Source organism: Thalia democratica, chromosome 4, assembly GCF_965202585.1.
Source record: "Thalia democratica chromosome 4, ktThaDemo2.hap1.1, whole genome shotgun sequence".
Lineage (NCBI taxonomy): Eukaryota > Metazoa > Chordata > Thaliacea > Salpida > Salpidae > Thalia > Thalia democratica.
The window spans coordinates 69,449,374-69,477,313 of NC_139168.1; the positions used below are offsets into that span (position 1 = coordinate 69,449,374).

Here is a 27,940-nt window from a genome sequence, read left to right on the forward strand (position 1 = left end):
AAATGAACTTTCCCCCCTCCAAATCTTTAGTCACAGGTCGAGCGATACGAGAAAATAGTTTTGACCAGACTAGGTAAAAAGAAAAATGTTTAGTGTTAATAAATCCCCGGCAGTAGAGTTTAAACTAAATATGCTAGATCGTGCTCAAAATAAAGATAATAACTCGTGCACGCTTTAGCGTACCAATTGTTTATTTCTTTAGTTTCTTCTGCTTTCCCAATACTCTCTATATTATTTACTATAAAACTAAAAGCTTGTGGATATACATAAAAAGCTGCTTTTTAATTTATATCAAATTTTGACTTAATCGAAGACGAGAAACTGCGACGGGGCAACTCTCAATTAATTATGACGTCATTTTCTACGAAGCCGCAGTCTCGGGGCGCAGTTGAAAAGGACCGTTTTGTGACGGGCTACAAGAAAGCCAGGGTCAACGGATAAGGTTTAATAAGCGTCTGGAAAATTAATTTAAGCCATACTTGTCATACATAAAAGTTTACTAACTGTAGCTGTTTAACAAGGGTCGGCAGCCTTTTGTAGCTCTCGGGCCAATTTTCCAAGGAAAAATTGCTCGAGGGCCGTTTTTGTTTCAATAAAGTTCTAGTGATCAGTATGAAAATATCATTTTAGATCAAAAACATGATAAATTAAGCAATAGTAGAGCACTGGTATACAGTATTTGTTAAATTGATAGCCTCACGGTAAGTTTTTATTACAAAAAATTTAATTTTATTGTTAATGAAATTTATATTTTAGGCTAAAAAGAAGCTCGTGGGCCGCAGATTTTGACTTAAAGGGCTACATTTGGCCCATATTAATAATCCCCGTTTAAAAAAGTTCTACATATAAAGAAAAAGCCACACTAAGTTTATAACGAAACGTTCCATAAAAAGACTCAAGTAAACTATCGCGTAAAAATTTTTATACTATAAGTATGTTTGAAAATTATAACTGATGTCGCAGATTCTCAAAATTTTGTTTCTGTTAGTTGCTATCAAACAAACAAGTTTGGTGAAAAAAGCAAATTTTCTAATTGTTTTTTTTCGGTACACCAAAACATAGCTGTATCAATAAAAGTATGTTGATTAGATAATTTACAGTAAATTTTCCTCTATTTTTATATTATAAAGTAATATTGTTTTATATTTCGTTTTTCAAGTTTTAATCACTTTATCTTAATCCTAAATAAATGAGTTTTAGTAATATTGTCAATGTTTTATAATTAAGTTAAATAGATTTTTTTTATCGGTGGACCCGAAATGGCAGTGTTTTGTACATAACAAGCGAGATACATTTGACAAAGACTTTTTTTGGTACGTTTTACTTAATAAGTAAATTATATCCAGAGAAAGATGTATTAACAGGTTGCAAAAAATAAGAAATATTAATTTTAAACTATGAATTTTTTAGAACATGATAGTGTTTTAAACATTATGTGTTGTTAAAAAATACTAAACACAATAGACAAATTTATTTGGTTTTTAGGATGAATAATTAAAGCAAAAAATAATTAATGATAGTTTTTTTTATTCATAACGAGTAGTTAATAGTTTGTTTTATTTATTTGTAATAGATATCTTGATCCAGCTAGATCCTATTTAAAAAAATGGATGAGTATTAGGTTTAAATTAACAACTTTAATAAAATCAAATTTATATTCCTTACAAAACTTAAACACTAAACCTCATGACAAATTTTGATTGAAACAAAAAGTAGGATACCATAGTCAAAAATAAACAAAGTATACTTATCGAAGTATATATAAATCAATATTTTCGATTAAAATTCCGCATCAATAGAAAAGTACTTTAATTTAAACTCCATAGAATAATTCGATTCATAAATGAAAAAACTGACTAATAAGTTTGAAAGTCAATAAGTAAAGTAGTAGAATTAAGCAGCAAATATTGTAAATTTAAAGTTATTTCTAGTGTATTAAACAACTTGTCAACTTAAAAGTTTTAAAGAAAATAACTTACTTGAAGTGTATATGTTCTAAATAAAAAATTTAACATGTTACAGCAAAATAAAGTTTTTAACTTTGAAATATAAAAACTTAAAATTGTAAACTTACAAAATGCATTAAATCGAATTGGTATGTTGAAAAAATATTCTACGAAAAATATTTCTACTAAATAGAAACTAGAATAGAAAGAAGAGCGGAAAACAAAATAAACGATAATGAGCGACAAAATCATAGTGCGGTCCAAAGCTAGAAAATACTTTTTAGGAAAAACAAGATGTCACACATAAAACATTCAGTTAAATTATGTTTTTTTTAAATATGTACAATAAATAGATAAAATGTTTAATTAAAACGGGTCATAGTTTTGATAAATACAAATATGAACAAGTAGTTATACATTTTTTATCCTTATAAGTTCTCTTTAGTTACTACTAGTTCTACCCGAAATTCTTTTAAGTTGTTTTGAATAGCACAAATTTGCATAATTTAATCAAGTACTAGTTTTTTACAAAACTTTATAATAAATTAGTCAGATATTTTGAACTAAATTAAGTATTTTTTTATTAAAACGTTTTTGTTTTGCTTACAACAAAGCATTTTATTTGTAATTCTTTTGTAAAACTTTATAGAAGTTTATAAATAGAGAGAAAACAAAAAAAAGTAAAATTTATACTTTCAAGACAAAATAGTTTAATCTTGTTGTAATGCTTAAAAAACTGTTTTTCTTAAGACTAACTTTTAAAGTTTCATAGGTAAAAATAATTTTTTAAAGAGAAAAATATTAAATATTTTTAAAATCATCACTAAAGCCACCAATTGTATAACACCAAAGTATATAAGTTGTAGTAAGTTGAAGGAGAAGCTGTGTAAATCGCCTCGGGTGGAAAGTAAAGCGAAATTCTTTGAACTTGGTTTATTTTCTTAATGCATTTCACATGACAATAGGCACTTGACTGTATTTTTGTAAATTTTTATTTTAAAGGTTTAGTTTTTTATATAATATGGAGAATGACAGACCTCCGACGCCAGCTTTTATTAGGAAAGAAAAAGCTAAATTCTTAGCAGAATGTCAGAAAAAAGTAAGCTTTTTATTGTACATTACTTTGAACTTTACTGTTTTACTTAGAACTACTGTTTTACTGGTTTTAACTATTGGTAAAAAATGAAACAATAGCATGTTTATTTTTATTTATAAAGTTCTAAAATTTTACATTTTATATGGTGACCTTTTTTAAGTTTACGTTTTCACAGCTAGTTATAATTATAAACTATGCCTAATTGTGGATAGAAACTTTTTGTTTTATTTTGTTAGTTTAACAAAACTTAAAATGTATTACTAACAAATCTATAACTTTTCCAGAACTACGTCATAATGTAAATTGTCAAAGTTTTGAAACTTTGCAGTGTAGTTTTATTTTTACTTCAACTAAAATAGTGAAAAACCCGGAAGGCAAAACTTAATTTAGTTATTATTATTTGCATTTGGAAAACAATAGTACGAATACTTTTTTTTTTAAGCTTCACTTTGGTGGTAGCTAAACAAACCATTTTATTTCATCTTACTTTTAAACAAAGTTTAAGCATTAGTTAATATAGTTTCAAACTTTAATAATTAAATCTTAAATGTATTATGCTTTTTATTTATAGCTAGTTATTTCAAATAAAACTTAAAAAAAAACATAGAATTTAAAAATGATTTTATTTTATTATTTCCAGAACTTTTTGCTTAAATTATATATGTGAAACCATTTTATGACAAGCTGTTATAATTATATTATAAAATATTTTTTTAGCCAAAGTAAATATTTTAAATGATATAGATGTTTGAGTTGAGTATAAACAAAAAGTCTACAACACTTTTTATACAAACAGTATGTTTTATCAATACTACACTATCATTTTGTAAAACATACTTTTAAATTTTAAAACATAAACTCCAGTACTTAAACTACTTATATTACTTAAAAGGTCTTCCAGCAAATGAGCTCGACTCTGGAGAGCGAAATTAACTACACCCAGCTCCTTCCGAGTCTCAAAAGATTCAACATCGTCAATAAAGACTTTTCATCACAAGACGATGAGGAGATCTTCAAAGAGATAAAGGCGAAGATCGAAAAACATTGTGACGTAATAAGGTAATGCGACGCTTCGTACTGTAAAGATTTGAAATGATTTAAACATAAATACAACATTTGTAAATATTATAACCAAAATTGCATATTTATAATTAGCTGTTATTGTTACGTCATGAAGTAATGTGTAGCTTTGTATATAACAATTTCTAAATGTTATATGTATATATATGTTCAAAGTATATTTAAAAATTTATATTCTCTATGGTAAACAAATAATTAATAACCATTATGGCGTCATAGGATGTTTCTGGTGTGTCTGAGGAAACCGCACTCTCAAGTGGTGAAAATTTTCGACGGGAAAGTTTACGAGATGATCAGAGGATCCAGTAGTGCAAGGTTTGATATTTTTATATAGCTTTTGTATAAAGAAAAAACAGTTTTATATTAAGTTTGAAATGATAAAGAAAAACTAGTTTTAAAGTTTTTTATAAAAACTTTCTCTAACTTTGAGTATTTGAGTTTATTGCAATTTTAATTAAGATCCGGTATGCGAGGTTTTATATCACAACTTAACTTTTTTTAGAGTTACAGCAATATTTTTATAAATAAAAAGTTTAAGAGGAAATCAAAGGTTCGGTAAAAATTGCTTATAGTTTTAAAATGACAAATATGACTGACTATGCTTTTTGACTGATTATAAAATTTTAATAGTTCTTTTTTTTGTGTAACTGGATTGATGTCAAATTTTAATTATTCAAAGTTGTTTATGAAGTTTTCACTCAATGTTTGTTAAATCATTATCATCTATTTGTCTAGATTGTCTTTATGTCAACAATAGTTATTGATAAAATGTTCGTTAACAACTTTAGACTATCTGGTAAAATAAAGGTTGTACATACATCTTTTTATTTATTTTTTGTTAGATTGATTAGTTTAAAATTCTTATACCACAATAATGTCTTAGGGCAAGGTTTGAAATGGTATGCATTTTTTTAGAAATTGAATGTAAAGTTTTTCATCATTTTATTAGTATACATACAGTGGAGCTTGTTAAATGTTTTTTGAACGCTTTTAATATTAGTAACACTAATTTTTGAAATATGTTTATGTTAATTTATACATGTCGTTTATGTTTGCTAAATAGCTCATAAAAATGTTTGTTTCCTTACACTTTACTCATGAACAGTTTTATGTTTATCTTTAATGTTGTTTTTCTTAAAAGCTTTAAACTAATACTAATATCTTTTTATACAAAAAACTGATATTTTCAAGATAATGATAGTAGTATTTTATGCTTTTTGTTTATAAACTACTTAAAGCTAGGGCTGTATTTTATAAATTCAACTTAGTTACTAAGTTATCTAAAAAATTTTGTTTTTTAAAGTTTATTTAGTGTCAATGATCATGTTCTACTATAAGCTCAAAAAAAATAAAACCTTTAGCATATAGTTATATATTTAAAAACAGAGTAACAGAAAAAAGTGAAAACTCTCCTTATACGTTAGAAGGCTTGAAAGTGATCAAAAACTCTCTGGAAAAGAAGAAAATTCTAGCTCTACAAAATGCTAAAAACGAACTTAAGGACACTGGACAAAATTCAACACCGGCCTACTATTCTAAAAGTAAGATTTAAAAACAACATTTAAAAACTACTATTTATACGCTATTAAAAGTCTTTCAATGGTATACGTTTTGTAGTGAGTTTAAAGAATTCTGAAGCTCATAATTTCGGGAAGAAGCGAAGTAATAGCACACTTTAGTTTTTAAGATTAAAATTAGAGAACTATACTTTTTCAACTAAAAGTATAAAAGTTTACTAAAACTTTTATTATTTAATTTCAGTGTGGTTAATTCAAGAAGTTAGAATAAAAACTGTAATTTCTATTTTTAGAAAAATCTTACTCTGCTTTTTCTTTGCAAAGTTCATTAAACAAGGACCATGAAAAAGACGTAGACAAGGAAAAAACGTACAAGCAAACAGAAAACTACGCAGGTACATTATTTTATTTTTATCAGAAACTTTTTGTAGTGAATTTTTTTTTTCAAAGTAAGTTTTCACGTGCTTATGTATAAAATTAACTTTTAAGAAATTTTTTTAGTGTAGTCTAGTTTTGTACATTTAACGTTTATAAATATTCAGATAAGTCATGACTTTTTTTGTTTCAAGTAGTGCTTAACAACAAATTTAACTCTAGTACAAGTATAATTAAAATGTTGTTAACTGCTAGGTACATAAAAACCATAAATCTTTCATCAATGTTAAATATATTAATTGTCTAGCAATTAAAAAAAACATAATTTTCAACTGGTAATGTTTACTTTAGACACGACAAGTATGAAACTAAACAATATTTCGAAAAATATAAATAAAAGTGAAAATGATTTCAATGCAAGTGTCAACAATGATGATGATTTTAGCCTCTGTAATGAAATACAAGGTATATTTTTATGTTTCTGTTTTTGTTTTCAACAGATATTTTATTAAAAGTAGAGGTTTTGTTGGTTTAAAAACATAAAAACATATATCTATATACGTGTAATGTATATAGTATATATTTATATAATACTTTAGTTTCTTTAACATGGTATTTTATTTAAATATTTTTAAAAACGATTTAACTTACAGATATTTTGTCTCACAAAACCTTAAACAACTTCGAAAAGTCACAACTGTTTGGTATCAAAAGAAAAAGCAGAAAGTCAGCATTCAAAAGAGTTAAAAAGAGCATATTGCCAAAATTGGTTGAAGAGCAAGAGAGTTTGAATTAATATTATTTTAAACAAACACCTGCTGAATATTTTCACTTATAACTAAATATTAATATGACAATAAACTAAAAATTATTTTATAACAAAACAACATCGCTTTTATCATGTTTCGTACTTTATTTTAAAATTATAAAACAGAATAGCTTTAGTTATAAAATATTTTTTCATTTACAGTGACGTCTTTTGACGAAGAACAAAAAAGAAAAAAATCCAAAAAGAACAAAGACAAAGAAAAACAAGAACAAAATTCGTTCAACAACTACAACTTAAAGCTGGTGATTGAGTTTAGAAAAATTTGTAGACAAATTCACGAAAATTTTCAGGTTTTTCTAAAGTCGTCTGACGTCATAAAGAAAAAACACGAAAACTTGAGAAACATTGTCCAGTTTTTCAAACTTGGTATTGACCACAAGTTTATTGTTGATGAACTGGTTAGTAACGATGAAATACGTTTTTTATAAACAAATATATTTCGACAAAATAGATTTAAATAACTTCTACCAACTCTTTCATGATGAAAACATAATATGTAGAAAAGTAAAAATAATACCATTCTATTTAAGTCGAAAAACTATTTGCTTATAATTTCACAGAGTATTTTTCCCATGTATTATGAAAAAAGACTTGCATTTGAAAAATGTATACTCTAAGTGTTACGCTTTTTACGTTTTATAAGTTTTACTTATTTCTTAACTTTTTCATTATTATAAAAGTAGTCGTTAAATGTTTTAATTATTACTTTAACCTGTTTTCTGTGATATTTTTTGTTAGAAAAAATAGTTAACTTTATTTATGAAAGTAATATTAATGATCAAATTTAAAGTATAAAATTTTATACCTAGTAATCCAATAAGCCAAACTGACTACATAAAGTTTAATACAACTGTTGCTCTTGAAGTAGTAAAAAATTCTTAAACATATTTCTGATAAACACATATAAAGCTGGAATAAATAAATTACATTTTTATCAATTTAAATAAGTTAAACGCTAATTTTAATAGAGAAAGATATTTAATTTTAGATCAATAGTTTGATTAGAAGAAATATGTTGTAATTTTAGCCTTATTAGTTTTATTGCCAAAGTTATACCTGACCAAAAATAACGAGTTTCAGTGTTTAAAAGTTATATAAAGTATAAATTTGTTGTGGTTGTTAACTGAGTGAATGGTTCGTAACATTTAAGCATAATTCTGCTTATAACAACTCATTTTTTAATGAAACGTTATTATAAAAACTATAAAGGCTGCTAAATATTAAGTATCTTGTTTATTTGTTGGGTTGTACACTAGTTTAAGATTTTAGCTCAAAGATATAATGTGTATTATGATGTAAATCTGTGACAAAAACAATTAAATCATTAAGAAACTTGCTTCAATGTTCTCACTATTTATGAAAACCAACTGCATTCAATCAAATAACATTCAATTTTTTGTAAATTTATTACTAATGATTACTTTTGACAGATTTAAGTATAAAAAAATGATAAAATTGTAGTATTTATTTATATTTTTAACTACTTTTTTAAGGATTTTATATTACATTTAGAAAACAAAACAATAATGTACCAATTAATTTGAACTTTAAATAGCTGAAAGATTAAAGGACGAACTTATCAGGTCTATAATAGTGTTGGCAGATCTATTTAGTTAAATTCTTAAACTAGTTTAAAACTATCATCAAATGGAAAAGCTGTAAAGTTTAAAACATAAAAAAGTTGAGAGTAAAATAAATTAAAGTTTGTTATTATTGTTTTAATTATCAGGTCCGAAACTGTGTGATAAGCGTCGGAACTTCATGGACAATCAACACTTCAATGGGCAGTAAACCCCTGGACAGGTTCGTGAACTTGTGTTCACTTAAAATATATATTAAATAAAATGTTAAGAAACAGTGTATTAATCATATGTTGGACATACATGCCCTTCCAGTGTAAAAACTTATAATAATATATAATACATACATAAAATATATGCTGATGTAATGTTTATATATATAATAAATAAACCTAAGATCTGTTCTGTTTAACAGAATAATGAAACAGTTGTATTTGAAAATGATTGTGTTTTATATATCTAAATATGTGTAAACACTTATAATAATATATTTGAATAATATGCTGATGTGTTATTTGCTAAAAAGGTTCGTCCACTTGTGCCACAAGCTGTCCTCACTTTCGTACAACGACTGTGATGACGTCATAACGAAATGCTGCAACACCAGGGCGATGGTGAGGGAGTTGAACAAGTGCCACAAAAACGAAAAAAGATTTAATAAGGTGAGTGTGAACCCTTTAAATATTAGTCTGGTTTAAAGCATACTAATTGAGTAATTATAATTTGTCCAACAAACGATAAGCGTTTTGATAAGTTACGACGTCATAAAACTTTCTTTTCGTAGATTATGAAAATTTAATAGTCAAGTAAAGTAAACCATAACAAAAACTAAGTGTACTGTGATGTTTTATAAATACATTTGCGTTTGATTCTTAAAAAAAAGTTACCAATTTTTAGAAATCGACAAACATTTAGCATTTTATGTCGTCCATTAAACAAAACTTTTTTATGTTTACAGCATTTTAATAAATTAAAGTTTTCTGTATGTCTTTATAGCTACAGTAGTAACATCGAAAAACTTAAAACCTTGAAAAAACTTCGTACCTTGTGTAAAATGCGTACCTTACAGCTAAGGAATAAGTTTTTTTTTTCCAATTTCACAAAGAATTACAGTTATAATCTATTTATTTTTTAGTGTTACTCGGTATATTTTAGTTATTTTTATAGTTGTACATTTTCACTTTATAATTGGTTATATTTTAATTATATGCTATGTTGTGTTCAATTATATTAAGATCATTTTTTTTAATTTAATTTTATTTGTTTTTTAAAATGTGATGAAATAATTTTTTTGAATGAAATTGTAGACCAAAAATTTATTTTGAGTTGTAGTGTGTGCCTTAGGTAGATGTGTACTTATTTTAAAGAAAAAAAAATTGAATAAGGTTTGATCTTCTTTGCTTTTACAGCTTAAAGAGCGCAACTGAGTTTTCATGATGAATTAAAACAACACAACTTTTTATTCGGTAATAAATTCATTTTTAACACATATAGCTTATGTAAATAAAACAAAAATCTCAAAATTAATATAAGATAAAACATAAGTACTAAATAGTATGGTAGAGGCGTACAAGTTTTTGACATCACTTTTATCAACAGTTTAATATATGAAATAGTCGACTGGAGTATAGTTTTTTATATTTTAATAGAGAATTAAACTGTCTACTCAAGGTTACAGACTTATGTAATCTCTCTATCTTTAATTTAGGATAAGTCTGACAAGACAATATTTATTTATGAAACTTTTGTAAGTAAATTTTCTAAAGTTAATTTTTAGTAATTGTTTATTACGGTTACAATGATGCTTTTTAAAAACTAACACTAAAGCAATTGAAACAAGTTTAACTTATCTTGAACTTTATGTAGCTTTTAATTCAATAAACTAGAAAATTTTAAACTTACATACTAAGCTAGTTTTGTAAATTTTTATATATTGTGGTGTACACAGTTATTGTATTCGTATAACTATTATCAGCGTATAACAACTATCAACAGCTTATAGCGGTTGACAATGTAAAAGCCCTCCAGCAAGTTGTGAGTAACTTAAATTAAATAATGATTATTTCAAATCAAATTAGTCTCTACTTTTGACGATACATGATGTAATAAAAATTTTATACGTACTTTTAATGACTCACATTGAGTTTTTTATAAGTAAAACATCAAGAAGGTGCTTAAGTAAAAGTCATGTAAATAGACTTTATTAGCATACATTAAAAAAAATATATACATTCTAATCAATTTAAGTTTAAAGTTTTAATTTTGTGAAATTTTAAAATCAATGTACAGTAACCTCTCGGATCTTTACGCACTCGTGACGTTACGCACTCTCGATTAGTTACGCATTTCAGAATTCTATAAAGTTCAGAAAATAAAAATTTAATTTTTTTTTTAATAATGCACAAATACGTTTAATGAATATTTTTAAATTAAAATACGTTTTTGAATGCTAACACACCTCTCTATATCTTTAGACTTTGTAAGTTTATGTTCCTTGACTAATTGATAAACATTTAGTTAAACCTAAGTGTATCAGAAATTTTGTTAACAATAAGAGATTAAATCAAAATTCTGAAATAAACATGACAGTGTTTAATAATGAAAGTATAATGAAATAATTAGAGTTTAAAACACAAAGAAATAATACAGCAGTCTTGCCCTATATATTAATAAACACCATTTTATAGTTGTAAAGAAATGCTTAATTATAAATTTAATTTGCTAAGTAGAATAGAATATAAATGTTACATATAAATAAAGATTAAGATATTTTCTACTTATTATTAAAATAGTAAAATTATTTCTACTCGTATTATTACTATTTTAGAGAAATTCAAGCCCTTTTTTTAATATATGTATAGTTCGATCTGTTGTTTTCATATTTGAAATGAAAGTGCCCAGTCTACTTTTAACTAGAAGCAATATTAAAAAACACCCATTATAGTGAGTATATTTGGTACCTCTCGTTTCTTTACGATCTCTCATATCTTTACGCTCTTTTTCTGTGGACACAATGTGCGTAAATAAGCGAGAGGTTACTGTACGCTTAGCTCAGAAAGTATGTACTTTTTATGAATGTGAAAGCCTTGTAGTTTTTTGTTCCTTTATTCCTGTTATAAATTCTTATAATAAAATAGAAAAAAGTAGCAAATAAAGTTAAAATGTTGTAAAAATAGTTTGTTCTTAGACATTACATATAAACGTTTGTACAAATATTTAGGGATTATTAAAAGAGATTAATTATGATCGACACCCACAAAAGTGTTACATAAATTTATCTGATTTGAAACAATGTAGTTTTGTGTTTTGTTACATAACCTATTATGAAACAGCTAAAATAATTCTGTAATTAAAGATATTTTGTTTTTTAAGACAATAACCTAAGGAACAACTGCCAATTTTATAAAATTAAATTGGCTTTTATGACTGTATAACCTGTTTTTACTAGTCAGTTTTTAAAACAAAAACTGTTTTTTTCATATTAACTCTTCTTCTTCAACTATAAATTGACTTTTGTAACACAAACTATTTTTATTTTACAAAATAGCAACAAAGTTTTATGATTTTTACAGTAACGTTAGTATTTATCAAAACCATGATGATTTTTTTAAACTCTTACTAATAACTACAATTAGAAATATATTGTTGTAAGATTTGTTGAACTTTTTTTGGAATTTAAAAAGCAATACGTAAATAAGTTAATTTTTAAATCATTTATCAAAATATATAAATATTTGTGTAGCTGTTAGAGTTGTGGCATGGTGAAGAACTTACTGATCAACTAGAAGTTAAGGAAAATCTTAAACCAATCAAAACAAAGTATTTCAATTATTTTTTACTTACTGATACACTTTTTATAAATATAAGTTAGATTTTTTAAATCTTAAATAAATCGAAACAAAGTATTTTGTTAAATTGCTACTCATTTGCACATTTTTAGTGGAACAATTAAAAAAAAATCGTAAGTACTTTAAAGTACAAGCTTAAACCATCATATAAAATTTGTCATAGTTTTCTGGTTCTTTTATTGGCTATACTAAATGCAAAAATTCACTCTATATGCAGTTAAGCTTAAATCTTATTGAACAGAAAATCAGAAAAAAAACTGTTTTATTATGTAACACAATTCATCACGTCTTAAACTAAGCGTTTAAAATATTTTACAACCAACGAAAAATTATAAAAGGTAACAAAGTACAATTTACTTAGTAACAAAACTTTATCTTGTAATTTATTCTTTTAGACAACCGTTAAAACCATCGGAAAGTTTCAAACCGACGACAAAGTTTGTCACTCTGAATCACCAGCGTCTGAGAAAACTGAAAAAACCTCTCGAAAGTTCATCTGCACAAACTAAAATCGAATCTGACACTACTGAAAGATCCCGTGAAAACATTAATGACGTCACGATGGAAAACCCTCCCGATCTGATCAGTGACATCAGCAAGAAGTGTGACGTCATAAAAAGCGTCCCCATGAAAAACCATCCGAACATCGACTTGCTGATCAAAAAGAAGTTCGATCACGTGTTTACTACGAAGAAAGGTGATGTTTTGATTGAATTTTTAACTTTTTTCTAATTTTTCAGACATATTGTAATTGAAAACAGTATAACCTTTCTAAATGAAAAAACAGTTTTTTTTACTTAAAGTTAGATATCATTAGCTCAATAAATATTTAGTTTTCTTAACTGTGAAGAATTCTGCATCAGCAATATAAAAAATAATAAAAAAACTTTGTTGGTTGAGCTTGATAGGTTAAATACTTAAGAGTCTTAGTGATTAGGAGACAGTAAACTAATAATTTTCATTGAAAAAATTTGAGCCACAAAATTTCTTTCATATTTTATAACTGATATGAAATTTAAGTTTTATAATATTATTTAACTAACTCTTTTATTAATTAAACAAAAGTTCATATTTATGCAATTACAATTTCTTAGTTCAGGCGTCACTGTCAGACTGGTGTCTTCAAAATCGGGTTGATGTTATGACGTCACAAGCACTGTTACGTCACAAGTTCACGCTTCACGCTACGCTGCGCATGACGGAAGATGACATCTCAAATATCGGAGGGTTGTCATGGCAACAGAGAGAAAAGCTGTGGGTAGCAGTTGAAATGACGCGCATGGAAGATTTGTCGTTTCAGACTTGCAGCGAGATCGGAAATATTTTACAAATATTGGAATAAAATAATCCAAAAATACTTTAATGTATGAACTTAAATTAACAATAATAACATTCTTTTACAAAAAGAGCGTTTTAAAACAAAAACCATAAAGCTATAGGTGGGTTTAAACTTTCTCGGAATATTTAATTTCTTTTGACTTTAATATGTTACTTTCTGTAAAATATAGTTTTAAGTTTAATTTTTTACTTTTAGCTATCAAAAACAAAACTATTTTACTGGACTTTGTGCAGTAAGGCATAAAACTGTGTTTATTTATTTTCTATACTGATTTGTTTCGCTATACATGTTCTAATGTAGTTTTGATAAATTTATCTTTATGTTAAACTTTTTAATCATAAAAATTTCATGAAAAAAAACCTTAAAAGTTTCTATCACAATTTATTATTATTATTTTCTTCAATTAATGACAGTAAGTTTGTTTTAATACAAACAACTTAAAAACAGACATGATTAAATGTAAATGTTACTTAATTAATCAAACTAGACCCTATGAAAAAAAGTTTTTTAAGATTTTAAGTTTACAACTTGCATTTTTGTATGACTTGTCAAAACTTTTTGTACTTTTTAAATTTTCAGTTTTCCTGTTTCAACCGTTCAACATATTATATAAAGCGTTTTTTTTTTGTAAAGTTCATAAAACTTAAAGTTACTTACCTTTTAATGGACTTGTTAGTTAACTTTCTTATTTTACACTAAAATACTTTCATATTAGAAAATTCCCTAAGTCACCTTGTTATATATATTTTATCGTAAATTTTTTTGGTATTATTTTTATTTATGTATAGAACTATCCAAATTGTTTCTATTCAAGTAAAATTTTCTTAAAACTTTTTTTTTAGTTGAATTTTATCTAAATTTCTAGTCCAAAAACTGATGTAACTGAACTTAATTTATTAAAGTTATGGTAAAAGTATTTTTTTTAGTAGTGTTAAGATTTTTTTTTGTTAGACATGTAAGAGATTACGCTTCCTAAAGTATTTTCGGAAGACTTAAATTTTGTTCTCTTTATGTTTAATATTTAAGTTTAATAATCCCCTTTAGTCTTAAATATTTTGAATTTGTTACTTTTAAACTATCTTCAACCTGGTTAATTTATTTAAAGTGATTTTCAGTTTAGAAGCTTCAGGCATATAAGTTACAAAAATTTTGCACAGAAAGAAAATAGACGTAGTATTTAAAAAATTGAACTTAGTATATCTTTATTACTAAGTTAACACTAATACGATTGTAGAATTATTTTAATACTTAGAGTTAACTGAGGAGTTCTCTGCTTTTATATGTATTATTATTAAATGTCTTTATTTTGGCGGGTTTAATTCTTGTTTTATAATTTAACGATTTTCCTCATAAAAATAGCTTAAATAAAACTTATTTGTGAGTTTTTCAGGCTATCCGAAAAAGTAGTGGAAATCTGAAGCTACCCCTTAAAATTAAGAAACTTTAGATTGTTACTTTAATTTCAGTGTAAACTCTACGTTCATCAGTTTTTGCCGGTCACCAAAGTTTTTAAAGTAGCGGTCTAACTTTATTTTTGCATCAACCTTTGTGTCTTAGATCTGAATTATGCAAACTATGAGATCCAGTTTCTTGTCTTAACTTCAGATGGCATGTACTCGAACTGGTATTTTTTTTTTAATAGCAGGAAGCTTGTATTAAATTCAATCATTTGTCGCAAATCAGGCAGAATTATTCCACAACTTTAACTTTGTCTGAATTTGTTGGAGGGGCTATGTCCAATTTATATAAAGAAAACGCAGCTTGTACAGTCTTTTTGATTTAAGTAAAGCATTTGATAGTGTAGATAGAAATATCTTACTTAGGAAATTAGAATGTTTTGGTCTGAGAGGAAATATGTATCTACTAATTAGTTAATATTTAGACTAGATTGAAGAAAACAGTTCGTTAGCTTTGGAGGGTATGAGTCAACCTGTGAAAAAAGTAAAGTTGGGGTATCACAAAGCTCAGTGATAGGACCGTTGTTATTACTAATACACATACATGAATTACAAAATAATACTAACACAGAACTAAAAAAGGTATCAGATTGGCTTATGGGAAAAAAACTCAAACTAAACATTAATAAAACCAGAAGCATGATTCTACATCAAGCAAAAAATTGTTTTTGAAAAATATAGAACTTAATGTTAAAATAGGTAAAACAGTTATAATAAACATAGATAGCTATAAGTATTTGTAAATAATTTTAGACATAAATTTAAAATGTACAGAACACATAGAAGCTATATAAACAAAATTACAAAAAACATTGGGAGTATTATACAAAACCAGACACTTATTAAATGAAAAAGCATTATATTTAATCTTTAGTTCTTTGTTTATAAGCAATGTTAGATATGGCTTGTTGTGCTAAGGAAGAACAAATAAAATAAGTATAAATGATATCAATGTTCTCATAAACAGAGCACTTAGATGCATAACATTATAAGAAATATGATGATATTGTAAGAGAATTAAAAACCCCGAAAAAAATACTAGATGAAAGGCTGTATCTATATGAAATAAATCTGTTAATGTTTAAGTTTAACAATAACTTGTTACCAGATAACTTTAAAAATTACAACAAAAATGTAAAAATGTCCATAATTATCATACGAGGTCTTCAGAAGCCAATTTCTTCTTACATAGATTCAACATTAAAATAGGTCACAAATCGCTATCCAACCAAGGAAGTAAGTTATGGATTAAGCTACCATTATGTTTAAAACATATAAGTAATTTTGAAAAGTTCCAGTATGAACTTAAAAGTTATTTTTTAAATAGTGATTCTCAAGGTCATTAGTGATTATTCCTACTCGTCTGTCTAAACATGATTTTGAAAAGTCTCTGAATTGAACTTTTCAAGGTTTAAACCCAGTTTTTTGGCGCAAAAACAAAAAATATAAACGTAAAAGTATAAATATAAACGTTTAAACGTAAAAATATAAAATAATAATAAAATGTAAAGTACAAACACAACATTATTAAATAACAATATAACACAAAAGCTTCATACAATATTATTATATACAATAAACTAAGTAAAAAAAAAATTAATGATTATAATAGACATTTTTTCAGTAAAATTGTACTTACTAGTTCAAAAACAATTCTTAATCAAAAGTTATTTACAATAACTAACAATTTACAATGGGAACTAAGAGCATCTTAGTAAAAAGTTTACTAGAAAGAAAATGCTACTTTAAAACTTTTACCTATTATCACGTCACAGTTTAAATTGTATTTAAAATCTATTTCAGCTGGGCAAAAAAGAGCATTTTTTGTTAAGGAAACTTTTTAATCTTTTAGTGTTATAAATTCAACATTCATTATATAAAGTTTACTAAATAACCAAAACAAAGTCAATAAACAACGTTTTTAGTGATATTCTAAGAACTTTTTTTCTTTTTTCTTTTCTTTTTTTCAGGGGGTTCACAGGAAAAAGAAAACCAGTCAAAACATGCCCCTGCTTTGCACACCAGGTCCTTAGACCAAACTTTTTGAGCACTATTTTTTTATCGTTCAATAAACAAAAACAATGTACAGAAATGCGCATTTATTGTTATTCAAGATACCAAAGTAGTGCCTATACTTTTTCATTATTCTCGTAGGAAGGGATAACTATTCCAAAAATAATCTATATGGTAATAGATTCAGTAAAAGTTTATATTTTACTTGTTTAAGATCTGAACACTTTGTTTCACTGACCAAGGCTGTACAACCGGTTGTAGTGTATATCAAAGTCAAGGTTTTAATAAAAAAAATTCAATAGTATTTTAGGTGAGTTTACAAACTGTTTCACGTGTTTAGAAACGATGATCTGAGGAAGAACTCGATTAATTTCAATGAAAATTTACTATAAATAAAGCTAAACTTGTTACCACTTAATAATCATTCAACCTATAAAATTTAACTTATTAAGCATCATAAAGGGAATTATTTAAAAACATAGTATTTATTTTAAGTAAACTAAGTATTTTAAACATTTGAAATCGTGCAGTACACCAATAATGGGAAAAAATAGCTTAACCTAGATTCTTGTTAGTATTCTGTTTATTGACTTACAAAATACGTAGAAGTATTGTTTTTTCTAGTGTTGTAATGTTGCTGCTGTTAATATTTACTTGTGTTCAAATATGTTTAAAATACTATAAATATTGTTTTTAAACTACAAACAAAGAAATAAAAACAGAAAAAGAAATAAATAAAAAGTTGTTGTTTTAGTTTTTATCGATATTCTATGAAATTTTTGTCCTTAACTTTTAGTTTGTTTTTAAAGTTAACAAAAAAAAAAAAACTAACAAATACAATGGATTTATTTTTATTAAGTTAATTTTACCTATAACTTTTTTTATAAACTTAGGATCAGTAAAATTGCAAATTATGTTTAATAATCCTGATAGTATTTCAATTTTTTTTTTATTAACAGTTTTTCTAATTAGTAAAACATTTTAGAAAAAGTGAGAGATATTTCAAGTCAAAACTAGACGCACTTACGTTAAAATGAAGTTAATAGCTGAACTAAAATAATATAGCTAAAAGACTATGTACAACAATATTATTTATATTTATATTGTACAGAAATCTAAGACAATATTTATTCAAAAATTCCTTTATTAAAGCAAACAATAAATAAAATCGATTTCGGCTAACGCTTTTCAACTAAGATTGTGCAAAGAACTATAGTGATAGTAACTTTTCAATTATAAGTAAAGCTCTAACGATTATCACCTAAGTGTTTTAGAATTTTTATCTAAAAAAACATGCAAACGTAATTTGTGTAAGCATCATTACGTTTATAAATCTAATTTTTATAAGTTGTTATAAGTTAAATTAAAGGAAAACTTTTAAAGTAAATTATTTCTTTTTTCGTTTAATTTTATTTGAATTTTGTCGCTTATATTTTTATTGTTGCTTATCTTAGTTAAATTACTGATCAACTGTTTTATATATGTGTTTATGAACTGTGAATGTCTATTTTTTATTTGCTCAATTATGCTAATTAGTGTTAATTGATTTTTTCTGATGAAACCTTTATCTATTTATTTACTCAAAACCTAATCTTAAAATTAGTTGCTAACAAAAGTAGTTGAAAAGCGTTAGCCGAAATCGAATTTATTTGTTGTTTGTTATATTAAAAGCGTTTTTGAATGAATATTGTCTTAGATTTCTCTACAATATATGTAGTACTAAAAAGTTAAATACTTTAAATGAACTTACAAATTTTTTTTTTCAGTTTTTACTAGAATCAAACTGCAGTACCACATAGTATTTAACCGGTTTAATTAACCCCTGTAAAACTTAAAATTACCTCATTAGGTTATTTTTACTTTTTACTTTTTAACTTTTACTTCATTAGATTACTTTTTATTTTTAAGCCTTATAGATCAGCTATGCTATTTGTTACTTTGAAGAGCTTAAGCTTTCTATAAGACATTCTAAGAACACACAAATCTATTTATCTAAATAAAACTTATAAGTTATTAAGGTGAGTTATCATTTAACAAATAAACAAATTTTGATTTCTTCTATAATGTTTATAATACGTAGTAAGAAAAAATTAAAACCTATAAACACAAAACATATCGTGTTAAGAAGTAACTACTCTTTTTACACATGAGTAAGTATGTAAAAGCACAGTATCTTGGAGAACTCTGCTTTTATATAGATGTTAAAAATTATTTTACAATAAACACTAAACAAATATTTCTTAAAGTATTGATTACCTTTAAAAGAGATACTGTTACAAAACTTAATTACAAAACTGTTTGAACATTCATCTGAAATATATACTTAAAATGACTGTAAAAGTTTTTTTTAAGTGCTGTTGTTACTTTATTTTTTGTTTTAAAATTTAAGGCTTTAATTAATGTGTTAAAGGAATAAAATGTTTTTTATCTAGACTATACCATAACTTTTTTAAATCATAATTATTAATTAAGATTTTCATCAGTAGTCTAATTTTCAAACTTTATGTAAATGATTTAAGGCAAAAGTCAGCGATACTACCTGTTTATTGTTTTTTTGGAAGAAAAAAAAACAGTATCGAGTAAACATAAAAGTGTTGTTACAGTTTGGCTTCTAAAACTTATTTTAAAATATACCTTTCAAAATTTCTTACTATCTTTGAACACTTTTCTGTGATAAACTTTGTTACCTGAAAAAGCTTCTTGTATAAAATCATGAATTTTACTACAAATCTTGATTTTGGTTTTGTTTAGTCAAAAGTATATACATAACACTGACCTTATAGGTATTAGAAGAAAAATAGTATTAGCTTTCAAAAACATACAAGTTTTGAACCACTTTAATATTTAATATTTCAACAACACATCCTAGTTTTAAATAGAATCTCATTTATAGTAACTTTAATATAACACCATTCAAATTTTTTAAATTTTGTATATGTTTTTAAAGTTTATTTTAGTAAAAAACTACAATATCATACAAATGATTGTTTATTGCTATTAATTCAATTAAACTGTGTATAAAATGATTTTTTAAATAAATATTTTTACTTTTTAAACAGTTATTAATTTAATTAGATAGTAAAGGTCAAAACTTCTTGTTTTTTTCAATACTTTATCAATATTCTCTCAGTTGTAAAGCTTTTTGTTGGTTATAGTATTGATGCTATATTTAAGAAAAATTCTATTTATGAAGAATAATTTTAGTAACTTAGATGTTTATTTTTTATTTTTATGGTTCTTTTGTAAATATTCAGTTAGTTTAAAATTTATGGTTGTTATATTACTTATTCTTAATTAATCTGTTCGTTTTGTTACTTTATGTAGATAAAAGTTAACTAAAAATTAGTTTTTAATTTTCTTACCACATACCTATCTAACATTTGGCTAAAAATAAAATAAATAAAGAATGTTTATTTTATAGTTAATACAACTTACTTATCTTTACAAAGACTTTTAAAATTTATACAATAAAACAGTATCAATCATGCAAAGTTTTTTTTTAATTTGAAAGTTTTTCTTGAAGGTAAAAGCTTTTATCAAAAACAATGTAAAAAAAACAATGTAATAAAAAGTAGATAGATAATATTAAAAACTACATGACTCTGGTATATTTTTTCGTGCCTTTTATATCATTAAATATTTTTACTATTTTTGCTAATAAAACACTATAGATTACTTATAGTATTTTCAAAAATTTATTAAGTTATACAGTCAACTATTTCGATAAAACTGTTTGTATAATTTTGTTTGGTTTACTAATATCAATGTACAATTAATTAATTTAAGCAAAATTTTTTTATTTAAACTTGTTATAAAAAATTGGTGTATTAAACAGTTTTCTTATATTTATTTTTCTGTTTGTTTTCATGGTTTATCTTGTTATAACTTAATCTATAGGTATACTTGTCAAAAAAAAACTTTATTTGCTCGAGCGTGAAGTTTTTAATATAAAAGAAACAAATACTTATACGCTTCACTGCTTTATTGGTATATCAGCTATTAGCAGTTTGAAAGCTCTGATATACAGTTGTAAACAATCTAAATACAACTTAATTGGCCTAAGTTTGTTATTTGTGAAAGTATATATTCTACCACTTAAAACTAGTTGTTTTTTCATGGTAAGTTGTTCTGGGTTGAACTTTTTTGTAACATAAACAATTTTATGATAAGTAGAATTGTTTTTTATTGACTTATAACACAAAAAAGTTTAGTTGGTGTGAAACGCAATGACCTAAAATTCTTTTCATACACCAGGGTTATTGACCAAAATTTGGAAGTGTTGATTTGTTTATCATAATAATTAATTTAGTTTTAATTATACCTTTATGATATTAATTTTGTTCAATAACAACAGTAAAAACATAAGATTTCAACTTTATCAAAAAAATAAAAGTTTGTTGATAAACAAATTTATATATAAAAAAAAATTTCACTTAATTAATGATTTATAAAAATGAGGTCCTCAGGATCTCATTAATATTGTTTTATAAATAAACTATTTAAACAATAACTTTTTTATAACTATTTGTTCATAAAAAGTATGTACTGTTTTTCAGTTATTAGGACATTTTTAAAATCAATTATTTACTACAGACTTATGTCTTAACTTAATAGTTAATGAATTAAATGGAACAAGAAAACCAATGCGACAACATTAACAAACTTTTAGCAGAATCCCAAGGCCTGACTCTGAAAACAAACAAAACAGATGTTTTCAACCTGGTAAAATATCTCATGCATTTTAGATTGTTTGATAACAAACAAGCTGTTACAAAGGATCTCAACAAATGCATAAAAATTTTAAAATTACGGCCTTTTGTCAAAATCAAAGAGTTTGTTCCAGGAGAATCTCAAGTCTGCCAAAAACTGAAAGACCTACCAAACTTTGATCTTGAAAAATACTACAGTTTTCTGTTTTTCTTCACACTTGCAGCCCTAAACATCCCGCCTTTCAAAGGTGTGTTAGAGGATTCCATGAAAAGCTGCTTTAGCTTTACCACAAAATACACCAAAAACACCGATGTTGCAATATACCTGCTGAAGATCAGCGTTGAACTTGTTGACATCGAAAAAGCAACTGTACAGTGCTTGCTGACGAAAATCTTACAGCGTATGGAAGAACTGCTATGTTTATCTGAAGTTTCACAACGCGCCATTGACAAAATTGACATTGAGTTCGAGTTTACTGAGTGGTTGTCCACCGTAGCATCGATCATGCGAAGCTTGAGTGACAAGAAACAATGTTTTGATGATGAGAAATTTTCAAGGCATTTTGTCAAGTTCTTCATCAACCTTTACAGGATGTACCAACATGACACCTTAGGTGAAGGGGCGTTTAAAGAGTTAACGTTCGTTCTTGAAACCCTTTACAGCTCTGTCCTTATTTTCCGTAAAGAAATGGTATACGTTGTCAGGAACTTTGTAAAGTACTGGCCCGTGTGCTACAAATACCAGATGGAGGCAATCAAGTGTTTCGACTGCATTTGCGCTGCACTGCCATTAGAAGCGCAACAAAAACTCAAAAAAGACTTGCTAAAGAAATATAACGAGCTCATGCTGTATTTTAAATACAAGAAGCTCACGCCTGAGTATTTAGAGCTGAAAAAGCAGCTTGAAAGTTTCAACTTGTTTGAAGGACTTTCGCAGAAAGATGAAAGTGGTAATGCAAATGTAAAAGTTAAAGAAAAACGAAGGAAAAAGGGCAAAAGCTGCATAATTTCGTAGCATTGAATGATAGAAAAACTAAAAGAAAAGTTCCAATCGCTTTGTTTGTGTTAACCTATGAATATGATTATTTACTAAAAAATGTGGTCTATGCCGAGTTTTATAAAAAGTTTAATTTTTGCCAAAATCTACAAAAAAACTTTAACGACTTCTAAATTATCGTGTTAAAGTTTATTTTAAAATTATCTTTACATTTAATTATTAAGAAGTTTTTTTGAATTTTAGAAACTACTTTTTGTCGAAGTATTTTAACCAAAAAAATTATTAAAAAGATAAAAATTCTTTTTATTTACAAATAACTAAACTTGATGTTTTGTAATATTTAAAATTATTTAACTATTATTATTATTATTGGTTGTTGTAAATGAAAACAGTAGTCTTTTACTTGACGTTTGGAAATAGAATAAATAAAATTCAATTTTTTGAAACCTGCTTTTTACATTTAAATTTTGTAAAACTTACTACGTAGAGATTACATTTTTAAAAATATTATAACTTACAGGTTTTATTACTGTGTTCAGTTTTTGGTACTTAATTTGTTATAATATTTCTTTCTTTAAAAAATTACCTTACTTAATGTTTCTGAAAGATAAATTGTTTTAGCAAACTATAATAACGTATTAGTGTGTAGTTTTATGTGTTATTTGAAATTTGTATTATATATATGCTTCTATTACTTTTAAACGGTTTTGTAATAAAGTATGATAAACAAATGTTTAATAAACAAGAGCTAATATTTTACGCTTATATGAACTTTTGTAAGAAATTTTTAGAAAATTTATACGATAAAATTGATATTTGAATTTAGTTATGTGGTTATATTTTATGTTTTTAAATGCTTTAAATTAATACTTGCATTAAGATTTTAAACTTTAAAAAATTTTTGAGATTGTTTTATATTAAAAACTAAAGTTGTGATTGGAAATGTATTTATCCATTATTGAATAAAAGCTAGTGTTATAAGCTTAGTGCATGCGTTTTCTTTGTATAGAATTTTGACATACTTGTTTTTATTCTTAATAGTCATATTAAAATAACTAATAACTATAACTTTTATAAATTTCATATAGAATTAAAAAAAACAAGGTTACTAACTAAGTTGTTTAACATCTTTTTTTAAAGTAATCTGACATATTCTTATCAAAAGGAAAATAACTAATAGCACATTAAAGATTTTTTTTGCTAAAGCAATAAACTGGCAAGCAATTATCAAAATAAGTAACTTAATTTTGACAATTAAGTTTAAATTATTAAAAATATTTTATCTTTATGATAGATTTTGTTTTGTGAAATCAAAATTTTACTACTTCCATGTTAAAATTGTTAAAAGTCCCATACTTTTCCAGGTTTTTTTTTTGCCTAAATTGTCAAATTCTAGGTTTCCAGGTAAAACGGCAACCCTGTATATCGTTATTGGGGAATTAAATCAAAAATCGATTAGATTAAAAAAATCATTAAAAATGTGAATTAAACTTGTAATGCCAAGAATATAGTAATAAATAACTACGTATACCAGTTCATAATTCATTAATAACCTTTTATATTCTATGTGCAAAATGTTTAGTTTAAAAGTGCTTTTTTACTAACTAAAACCATTGAATATAAAATAATAAAATAAATATTAAAAGTTTAAAATCAAGTTTCAATGAATGTATTTAAATTATGCTATATAAGAACTTTGAAACTAAATGGAAGCTACTTATATACATACTTATGTAAGTAAAATGTTGTTTTAAACTTAACTTTTAAGAAATGTGTTAAGAAAAAAATTGACGTACTTTTATTAATAATATCTTTAATTTTCTCAAGTTGTTAACATGTAAGTACCATCTATTCCTACCATTTTTTCCATCAATTATAAATATAAAACTTTTGTTTAAATAAATTTATAATTCAGTTAGAGAATTGATTGAGATGTACATAAAAAGTTTTGTTATAAAACTATTTCAATTTTAACCGTTAGGTGTAAACGAGAGTCGAAAAAAATATTTATAATTAATATTTCGTACTACAAGGTCCCTGTTGAATACGTGAATTTTTGTTTTATAATGATATTGAACAGTTTCTAATTTTAAACATGCATTACAATAGTTTGCTGTTAATAACATTTTGTTATTAATAAAGAATGTTAATAACTTCATATAAAGTTAAAATCTAGACTTTTTATCAAAACTAAAACAAAAATTATTAAGGTTTTGTTTAAAAACATTAGATCAGACCATCAGTTTAATAAGTAACATATTAGATCTATTTTAATTTTAAAAAAACGGCTATTAAAAATGTATGTTTATTCAAAAGTGTACATAATATTTATTGCTGTATTAATTGAATATGGAGTATAAAAAAGCTCAACTTCAAAAATTAAAAAAAAATTAAAATCCAGTTTCCAACTAAAAAACCTTCATTTTTAAGTAGGTATTAAAAAAGTTTTTATTAAATAAGAATTTAATGAATTTTAAAGATTATTCAGTTGTTCTTAAATAGCTGTGAAATGAAGTTTGCAGTAATGAATGTTATTCATCGTGAAAAAAACTACATTAAAAAATTATTTTATAAAGTAACAAAATAAGTATTTATTCAAAAAAAAACTATTTGACTATAACATTTTAAGATTTTATTAAATGTTTATGAATGTAACTATTTTATCGACTTAGTTACAGTATTGACAGAAATTAAAAATATCTGGCAATACTGATAACAATGTAAAATATGTATCAAATAGTGTCAAAATAAAATAAAAACTTATATACAATAAACATTTTTCTTATTTTTTTAAATAAATTTTGATTGCGAAACTTGTTAACTCAGTATAAATAGATTTTTTAAATTATAAAAAAAAATGTTTGGTTATTCGTTTAATTTCATAAGATTTTTTTTGTAATTGTTGTAAATACATATTATAGCATACAGCTTTATAAACCAAAATATTAAATTCTAAATAATTTTTTTTTGTTAGTAGTTTATTTTTTAAATAGTTTAAACACAACACACGATGGGAAAAATTAAGACCCGAAAAAATAGAATATTACATAAAAAGACTTATGACTTCCAGTTTAAATAACAATAGATCAATGAAAAAACAGATAATGTAATTTGCAAATCGGTTGTCATGCCAAAATAATGACGTCACTATAATATTCGCGTTGCTAGCCGCCGGTGGAAATTTCAATTCATTCAATTTTACGGTATTAAGAAAAGTATGACCGAATACCGCCAAATATGTGAACTTGGAAAAAGCGTTGAGGTTTTTTTATATTTACAAACAGTTGAGAAAAGTGTATATACTTTAAGGCTAGAGGTTTAAGTCAAATAAAGGCATATGTGTAATTGTTTCTAACGGCTTTTGAAAAGTTAAAAGAAGTTTTCAAAGAACTTATTTAGCAGCTTCAAAGTACAATATTAAATTTTATGGTATTAAGAGAACTATATAACCGATTAGTTTAGAGTTGGTTTTTTAAAATAAAAACTTTTATTTATCAAAGTTTTTCATCAACATATTTAAAATCATATTGAAAGCTAGTTAAACAAGTATTTAATTTTTAAGTAACTAAAGAAAAAATAAAAAACAAAACCACGTCTCTGTGCTTAATACAAAGTTCAAGTCTGAGTTATTTTGAAGTATTGTTAAAAATATGTTTTACACTGCACATCTAGGTTTTTGTTAACAACAGTATATATTAAACAAAACAACATTTAAATTCTTGATATTACGCTTTTAAAAGCTTTCAATAACAAAAATTAATTTATTTGTAAAATTTGTTTACTTAAATTTTCGAATATGTTTAATTAATTTTAAAAAGTAAAAGCCACACAAAATATATTTATTTGCTTAAATAAATAAATTGGTTAACTGCAAACATAAAACAAGGTTTATTTACTTTTTGATAAACATTTTAAACGAAAATTTGATGCACAAACTAAATGCATTTTGCTATTTGTTTTTACTCATTAAACGATAAAAGTGTTTACAAACCGAACGAATTGTGTGTAATTCAATTGAATTGATAATGATTTGCTAGCTGTTTAGAGTAATGATAACTTTTTCAAAAGTTGTAAACATGCCAATAATTGTCTTGGCATTTCAAAACTTTTTAGTTTTTTACCTTATTAGTGAAGTTTGTTTATTGTTCTACAATTCGGAAGTCAACAATTAGTGTGTTTATTTTGGATTTTAAGTAATCAGATTTAATCTAAGTTCAAATAGACTAGTCATATAAAAATCGTCAAGTTATTTTACAAACGTAAGTTAAATATTATAATTTGAACCCTTTGTAAAGCTTGTTAATACTTAGTTTCCATGAATGCTATGATTTTTATTTCCTTTGAATACTTTGTTTTGAAAATGATAAATTGAACTAAAGCATATATTTCTTTTGATTCAACTTTAAACAAAGTCTATAAAAACTTAAAATTTTTGTTTGTGTTCATTTTAAGTTGATTAGGTAGTGATCTTAATATTTTTTTAAAGTTTAGTACTGTATAAAGTGTGAAGGTTTTATAATAGAATATCAAAAACAAGTTGTGTAAAAATTTTAGTACCTATAAGCTTTTTGAGTTATTAAAAATTCAAATTTATTTATTTAGGTTTTATAAAAACTTCTTTTTGAAAATTGTTTTATAAAAATTAGACGTTCTAAGCTGTTGTCGCAATGTTTAGTTTAAAAAATGTCATAAAACTATCAACTCAAATCAGTTTACTTTAAAAAATACTGTCAAATATGAGATACCAGACACAATTATTTTGTAAATACTTTTGTCTGAAATCTCAATTTTGACAGTAATTTGAAGCTGTAAGAAAATTTGAATTGACTATTATAAAGAGGCAACTGTCTGGGAGACTTGATTATGATTTGGGTTTTAATAATTTGAATACTTAATCTTATTAAAACAAATTTAGTTTTTAGCAGACTAAAAAAATCAATGCTTTTGATCATGTTAAAGTAATACTTTGTAAAAATACTTGAAAAGAACATGCTTAAAAATATTTTACTTGTTCATGTTTTTAAAATTTTTACAACACTCTAGAGATTATAAGTTGTTCGTGTTTCATTATATTATCTATTAAAAAAAAGTGTGTAGTCATTATTGTACGTGGTACTGATAATGTATCTACAACATTGTTAAATTACGATTGGT

General features: G+C 25.0%; 1 protein-coding gene across 1 annotated transcript; it reads left to right on the forward strand.

Annotated features, from left to right (window-relative positions):
• Nucleotides 1-348: 348 nt before the first annotated feature.
• Nucleotides 349-13,697, forward strand: LOC145833616 (uncharacterized). Its single transcript, XM_082940770.1, has 13 exons — nt 349-429; nt 3,935-4,101; nt 4,342-4,437; nt 5,509-5,663; nt 5,933-6,034; nt 6,366-6,479; nt 6,668-6,799; nt 6,985-7,241; nt 8,573-8,646; nt 8,950-9,085; nt 12,166-12,242; nt 12,667-12,968; nt 13,371-13,697. The coding sequence occupies exons 1-13, from the start codon at nt 349-351 to the stop codon at nt 13,406-13,408; spliced, it is 1,731 nt and encodes a 576-aa protein (XP_082796896.1). The 3' UTR covers nt 13,409-13,697.
• The last annotated feature ends 14,243 nt before the right edge of the window (nt 13,698-27,940 follow it).

What these genes read in the sequence shown, in the direction of transcription:
- LOC145833616 (XM_082940770.1), top strand. Translation starts at nt 349, where the DNA reads ATGACGTCATTTTCTACGAAGCCGCAGTCTCGGGGCGCAGTTGAAAAG. An exon ending in CGGGCTACAAGAAAGCCAGG is followed by an intron (nt 430 to 3,934) that starts GTCAACGGATAA and finishes ATTACTTAAAAG; the next exon opens with GTCTTCCAGCAAATGAGCTC. An exon ending in ACGAAAAAAGATTTAATAAG is followed by an intron (nt 9,086 to 12,165) that starts GTGAGTGTGAAC and finishes ATATTTGTGTAG; the next exon opens with CTGTTAGAGTTGTGGCATGG.